This window comes from Suricata suricatta, chromosome 6 (genome assembly GCF_006229205.1).
Source record: "Suricata suricatta isolate VVHF042 chromosome 6, meerkat_22Aug2017_6uvM2_HiC, whole genome shotgun sequence".
Classification (NCBI taxonomy): Eukaryota; Metazoa; Chordata; class Mammalia; order Carnivora; family Herpestidae; genus Suricata; species Suricata suricatta.
This window is the reverse complement of record NC_043705.1, coordinates 31,243,364-31,250,779: the sequence shown is the minus strand read 5'-3', so window position 1 is coordinate 31,250,779 and position 7,416 is coordinate 31,243,364. Positions and strand designations below refer to the sequence as shown.

The 7,416-nt window shown below is 38.6% G+C and overlaps 1 protein-coding gene across 1 annotated transcript in view; it reads right to left on the bottom strand.

Moving 5' to 3' along the window:
* LOC115293411 (protocadherin beta-11-like) overlaps nucleotides 1–1,672 on the bottom strand; it is a 2,259-nt gene extending 587 nt beyond the window's left edge. Inside the window, exon 1 of the mRNA XM_029941198.1 lies at nucleotides 4–1,672. Coding sequence (XP_029797058.1) covers nucleotides 4–1,469 — 1,466 coding nt within the window. The 5' untranslated portion in view covers nucleotides 1,470–1,672. The remainder of the gene's footprint in view (nucleotides 1–3) is intronic.
* Between the last annotated feature and the right edge of the window lie 5,744 nt (nucleotides 1,673–7,416).

The window sequence follows — 7,416 nt, the reverse complement described above, 5'->3', positions numbered from 1 at the left end:
AGCGAGTAGGTGACCTGGGCGTTGGCGCCCGCGTCGCTGTCTGTGGCGCTGACGCTGCCGATGTGCAGCGCGGGGCTGTTGTTCTCGCGGACCCGCAGGGTGTAGGTGGTTTGGCTGAAGGCGGGGGCGTTGTCGTTGACGTCGGAGACCGTCACGGTTATGTTGTGCTGCGTTTTCAGCCTGGGGGTCCCCAAGTCAGCCACAGTGATGGTGATGTAGTACTCAGCTTGGCTCTCTCTATCCAGCAGTCTCTCCGTTTCCAATGTGTAATAATTCTCAACTGAAGATTTTAGCATGAAAGGGAGGTCTTCTGGGATAGAACACACCATCCTCCCATTGTCTCCAGAGTCTCTGTCTCGGATGCTAAAAACCATAACCACAGACTCAGGCAAATTTTCTGGGATTGGACTGGTAATTGATGATACGGCGATTTCAGGAGCATTGTCATTTACATCTATCACCTGAATTCTGACTGTTGATTTTCCAAAGAGACCTCCCCCGTCAGTAGCTTGAATGATTATTGAGTATGACTCAATTGTTTCAAAATCCATGGAAGCTGTTAAACTGACTTCTCCAGTCTTTTGGTTAATTTCAAATGTCTTGCGAATATCTTCAGAGGCATGGGAAAAACAATATGATATTTCTCCATTTTTTCCTGAGTCTAAATCCCAGGCTGAGACGGTGACAATGAGTGAGCCTAATAGGCTATCCTCTGGAATCTTCACCTCATAAAATGGCTGCTCAAACTTGGGAGGGTTGTCATTAATGTCCACAACCACCACTCGGACATTTGCCGACCCGGACCTGGGTGGAGACCCACCATCCAGAGCAGTGAGGATGAAACTGAGCTCGGACTGCTCTTCATAATCCAGTGCCTTGTCCAGAACCAACTCTGGGTATTTCCTATTATCCGGATTAACTCTCATTTTAATGTGGAAATAAGAGTTGGGGCTTATTGTGTAGTTCTTTAGAGCGTTGATTCCTACATCTAAATCCTTCGCACTTTCTAATAAGAACATAGCACCAACAGGGCTGTTCTCTGGGATTTCTAGGAGCACTTCTTTTTCTAAGAAGACAGGAGAGTGGTCATTTATGTCTGTGACCTGGAGCTCAATCCGTAAAAACTGCAAAGGGTTCTTCATTAATACCTGGAAATGCAGCACACAAGGCTCAGTGGAGCCACAGAGCTCCTCCCGGTCTAGCGATTCGCTTAGGATCAAATTCCCGGTGTTTCTGTCCAGCTGCAAACGATTTTTGTTATCATTAGAGACCACCAGAGCCCCCCTCGAAACCAGTTCACCCACTTCTAGTCCCAGGTTCTTTGCCAAATTGCCTACAAAGCTCCCGCTCTGCATTTCCTCTGCCACAGAAAAGCGTCCAGACTGGGAACCCGCCTGAGACATTCCTAGGAAAACAAAGAGAAGCAGGACTTGCCTTATCCGCAGAGTGTCTGCCCTTCCGTTCTCCATAGCTCCTTTACGGAAAGCTTCCTTGCAGAGTCGCTTCAGCTACCCTTCGCAGTTCTGGGAAACGTGCCTCTGATAATGTCCACTGAGTCTTAGCAGGCCTAAGGATTTTAACCCTGTTGAATAGCTTGTAGTTCGTCCTTTGAAAGCGTGTTCTGTCTTCCCAATGCTCTGTGCGCACTGGGTAACAGGGTCCAGAACATCATCCAATTTAGTTTCCCCGCACCCCCGTCGCGATGTTATCCTGCAGCGCCACCATGCGTCTCCGCAGATTTTCAGCTTGATGAAAGCTACCGAAATTCCACTAATATGAATGTCCTTTAGAAACAAATGTTGTTTTACTCATTGTGTTTAGTGATTATAAAGATATTCTGTCTTCCATAAAAATTGTTTTATACTCTTTACAGTTTCGGATGTTAGTACTATTTTAAATACAAGATGTGATCCCTGGCCCCCAGAAGTTTGTAATCTTTCTGAGAAGGCTGAAAACCTGAAACAAGATTGGATCACTATTTGGCCTTCTTTCGGTTGTAATGCAAAAGGAAAGTATACATGAGTCATTTTGAGAGTCTTCTCAGAGGATATGAGATTGGATAAACTGTAAGATGGAACACAACTAGATAGCTATTATGGCACAAGACGGCATCTCTAGATTTCCTTCACATTAGTGAACTGTGAACTGTGAGAAAATGAAGTAAAATACTGGGGTGGAACTCATTATGTAAAGTCATATTTTAGTGCTAGCTTCTCACAACTTACCAAATACTACACCAAAGTATTTAATAAGTACACAAACATGCTAGTTTTGTTTAAAGCAGGCTTACTCCTAAAGCCACCTTCCCTTAGGTTCACAAGATTTATTCCAGCTACAACTGTGATCACCTGCTTTCATTTTCGTCCCCAAAAGAGAGATTCCCTTTACCAGTCATAGAGAAAAAAACTTAGTTTTACTCTGATTAGACTACTTAAGATCATATGCCCGCTATTGAAGCAGTCATTATTTTAAGAGGCATAGAATTATATGTGGAGATTTTAGTCTCAGAATCTGAAGACCCATCTTTGGCCTTTGCTTTGCTTTAACTGTCTGGGACCACCTCATAAGCTTTGGGTGGTTTGAGTCCTAGCCAAAGTGCAAGGTTGCTACAAATGAGGGAAAATGTTTGGAATAGATGCTAGAAATTCACCAATGATCTCAAAAATGCTCTCAAAAGTGGATTAAGGAGGGATCTCAAAAATATGCATCTAAAAATGTTAAGTTCAAATTACATTAAAATGTAAGGTAGATACGTTATTGAAAAATTGTCACTACAAGGGTAGAAATTGAAAAGCAGGTGGGTTGTCTATACTCAGTTATCCTCCCTCTTTAAAAAATACTCACTAGGGGGCTTGTGGGTGGCTCAGTCAATTGAGCAACTGATTTCTGTGAGTCTAAGCCCGGAATCAGGCTCTCTGCTTTCAGTGCAGAGCCTGCTTCAGATCCTCTGTCCCCCTCTCTCTCTGCCCTTTCTCCATTCATATTCTCTCTCTAAAAAACAAATAAACATAAAACACATAAAATACTCACTAAAATAACAGAAAAAAAGCAAAAGTGGTATGAACTCACAAAGACTAAGAATGCACAAGTGAACACCCATAATTTTGAGAAGAGAAAGCTGAAGAGCAATTGAGTTCACAGTTCCAAGAAACATGTAAACTTCTTGAATTGGAGATATTCACACAAAACTAGTGAGTTTGTCCTACAGTATTACATTTAGGTACAAGATTTATAGGAACCAAGTGTATAAGAAAGCTGAAATCAGCTAAGAACTAAAAAAGAAGTTATTTTTAACAGTATGGAGATGGGAGAGTTGGATAGTCTGATCATTTCATCAGTCTACATAGACAGGAAAGTAATCAGAGGCAGAGAATTGGAAGTTAATTCTTTGGAGAAATTAAATGGAATAATCCCCAGTTTGGGAGACCATGGGCAGAGCTGAGTACAAGTTGAAGTGTGAAACTAAAAATAGCAAGGTTAAGCAAATGATTGCATCCTGAATGATGAAATTTCCAGATTACCCTTACCATGCGATACTCTCTGATTGCAGCACACAAAGTATATACCTGACATCTTCTCTAACTGTCTATCACATAGCAGATATTGTAGAATTCTAACCTGGAGAATAAGAAAAGCTTATATAAAGATTTACACATAATGGGGCACTTGGCTGGTTCAGTCAGTAAAGCATGCAACTCTTGGTCTCTGGGTTGTGAGTTCAAGCTCCACATTGGGTGTGGAGATTAAAAATAAAGAAATCTTAAAAAAAAAAAAACCACCCATACTAATATTTGGAGGGGTCTCCCAAGATAGTAGCCTTATCCTAGCATGGTTACATTAGAGTGAAGTCCTACCATCAACAGACCTCACACACTCACAAAGAACTGACAGGATGAAATCTTTCCTTCCTTCCATCCATCATTCCTCCCTTCCTTTCTTCCTCCCTCCCTCCCTTCCTTTCCTTTTTCCTCTTTCTGTCTGGCTGGCTCTCTATTGCACGGACACTGGGTTGGGCTCAATCCAACAACCATGAGATCATGACCTGAGCCAAAATCAAGAGTCATGAGCTACACAGGTGCCCCTCTCATTACTCTTAAATATGAGAACATCATCCCTTTTTAAGGTTTATTTATTTATTTTGAGATAGAAAGAGCATGAGTGGGGCAGGGAAAAACAGAGAGAGAGAGAGAGAGAGAGAGAGAGAGAGAGAATCCTAAGCAGGTTCCACACTGTCAGCAAGAGCCTGATGGGAGGCTTGAACTCATGAACCATGAGATCATGACCTGAACTGAAATCAAGAGTTGGACAATTAACCAATTTAGCCACCCAGGTGCCCCTAAGAACATCATTCTTAAATATGCAAAGATAGCTCAGGACCACAGGACATTTGAGGAAATACCTATGAGATGACAGAGAAAGGTCAAACCACTATCTCCAAAAAAGAAAACAAAAAGAAACAGGATGAAATAGACATAAAAAAATAGAAGAAAGTCATTACAAATGTCTAATATCCCCAGACTAGTAAAATCTCATAAGACCTAACACTTATTGAGAATTTACTCTGTGATATCCATTGTTCTGTGACACATATGCATTTATTCATTTAATATTAACAGTAACTTCATGAAGTATATATTCTTACTGTAAGGTTGAGAACAGATTTGGGCTTAAGTGCCCCTTACTAGCTACACAACCTTGGGTAAGTTCTTAACTTCCCCTGTAACTCACTCTCATTTTAATAATGGGTATAACCGTAGTTTCTACTGCAGAATGCATTTTTGTACAATGTATTTTAAAAGAATAAATTAATTATAGATGAGAGAAGATAATACATTTACAAATCTACATAAAGATGCTATGAAAAACAGAACCAAAAGAGCTCTTAAAAATAAATATTCTCAGCCAAAAATAAAAATTTAAATATAAAGGTTGGATGGTAAAATAACTTGTCCAAAAAAAGTAGAGCAAGAGACAGAGAAAAAAAGGAAGAAAAAAATTTAGTGACTTAGAGTATTAATCTAGAAGATCCAATATTTAACTGAGGAAATTCTGGGTAAAGTGAGAATGTAGAAAATTCAAGGGAGAAATTATTATCAAAAATATAACAAGAAAATTTCTCAAATGTGAGTTTAAATGTTAACAGGGCCCACCCCTGTGACCAGATAAATAGATCAATAACTGATAATAGAGTATTTTCAGAATATGAAGAAAAAGTTTCCAATTCTTCCAGAATGAAAGTTGAGGGTGACATTAAAAGAAAAAAGAATTAGAAGGGACTCTTCTTCTGAGCAGGAACTCTAACTTCAATCAGATAAAAGAACACTCTATTCAAAATCTGAAGGAAAATTATTTTCAACTTAGAATTTTACACCCGGTCAAACTACCACTCAAATTAAAAGAAAACCAAGAGTCTTTTACCAAGCAACTTTTCAAAAACGTTTACCTCCTCTGAATCATTTTTATGAAAGTAGTGAGAGATACATGTTAGCTAAATATGGGAATAAGCTAACAAAAAAATATATTGGATCTTGTAAAGGGGGACCAACACAAGAAAGTATTAAAGAAAAAAGTTCTAGGGTGACAGCCATTAGAACAACCAATGTTGGGAAAAATTAACAAAATTAAAAGGAAACCTAAGGGATGGGAAAAGATATTTGCAGATAACATATCTGGTAAAGGGTTAGTATCCAAAATATATATAGAACTTATACAACTCAACACCCAAAAAGCAATTCAGTTTAAAAATGGACAGAAAACGTGAATAGACATTTTTCCAAAGAAGACAGTTAGGTGGCCAACAGACACCTGAAAAGAAGCTCATCATCCCTCATCATTAGGGAAATACAAATCAAAACTACAGTGAAATATCACCTCATACCAGTAATAATGTCTAATAACAATAAAACAACAGGTGTTGATGAAAATGCAGGGAAAGGGGAACTCTCTTACACTGTTGGGAATGCAAACTGGTGCGCACACTCCAGAAAGCAGTATGGAAGTTCCTTTAAAAAGTTAAAAATAGGGGCGCCTGGGTGATTCAGTCAGTTGAGCATCTAACTTTGGCTCAGGTCATGATCTCACAGTTTGTGGGTTCCAGCCCCGCGTCGGGCTCTGTGCTGACAGCTCAGAGCCTGGAGCCTGCTTCTAATTCTGTGTGTCCCTCTTTCTCTCTCTCTCTGCCTCTCCCCTGCTCATGATCTGTCTCTGTCTCTCAAAAATAAATGTTAAAAAAATTTTTTTAAGTTAAAAATAGAACCACCTTATGATCCAGCAATTACACTACTGGGTATTTACCCAAAGAGTACAAAAATACTAATTTGAAGGGATGCATGCACCCTGCTATTTATGGCAGCATTATCAACAATAGCTAGATTATGGAAAGAGCCCTGATGAACGGATAAAGGGGTGTGTGTGTGTGTGTGTGTGTGTGTGTGTGTGTGTTACCCAGCCATAAGAAGAGTGGAATCTTGCCATGTGCAACCACATGGATGGAGCTAGAGAGTATTATGCTAAGCAAAAAAGTCAGAGAAAAACAAATACCATATGATTTCACTTATAAGTGGGATTTAAGAAAACAAATGATCATATGGGGAAAAACAGGAAAACAAAGAAACAAACTCATAACTACAGAGAACAAACTGATGGTTAACAGAGGGGAGATGGGGGGGGATGGGTGAAGCAGGTGATGAGGATTAAGAAGGGCGCTTGTAGCAATGAGAACTGGGTGTTGTATGGAAGAACTGAATTACTAAATTTTATACCTTAAACTAATATTACACAGTATGTTAACTAACTACAATTTAAATAAATAAAAACTAAAAACAGAACAACCAGTGTTAATGAACCAAAGATACAAAAAGATCTGGGTGAAAGATCTCAAAAAAAAATATAGCTACCTGGCATTTTGTTAATATTTAAAAGCATTGTTATTCAAATATGAGATATGAAAAATCGATAATAGTAAATAGAAAATGATACAAATAAAAACAATGATCAACTCTAGGAAAGAAGTTTTTCAAGAAATGTAATCATTACACTATGCATTTTGAAATAATCTTGGAAAAATACACAAAAACTACTAGTTTAACTTAAAAAATGATAGCTCTGTTGGGAGAAAAGGAAAAAAAGGCACATGCAATGTTTGTATGTGCGTTAGATGGAAAGTAAGAAAGTGATGTCCTTTTTTATCATATGAAGGAGTGAATAAGGTATAAAACTGTTAAGATATAGTGGTATAAACATATTACTTCAAAAGACAGATCAATTTAGAGAAACTTCAGTAAAGGGGCAGGAGATTGAAGAATTTATTGTTTGTCTTTAATTTTTTGTTCATCATGATTTAAAATTTTCATAACAACGAAAATAAATTTACAAAATGAAATGAAAGGTGAATATATTTCCAACAGTCCACCAATA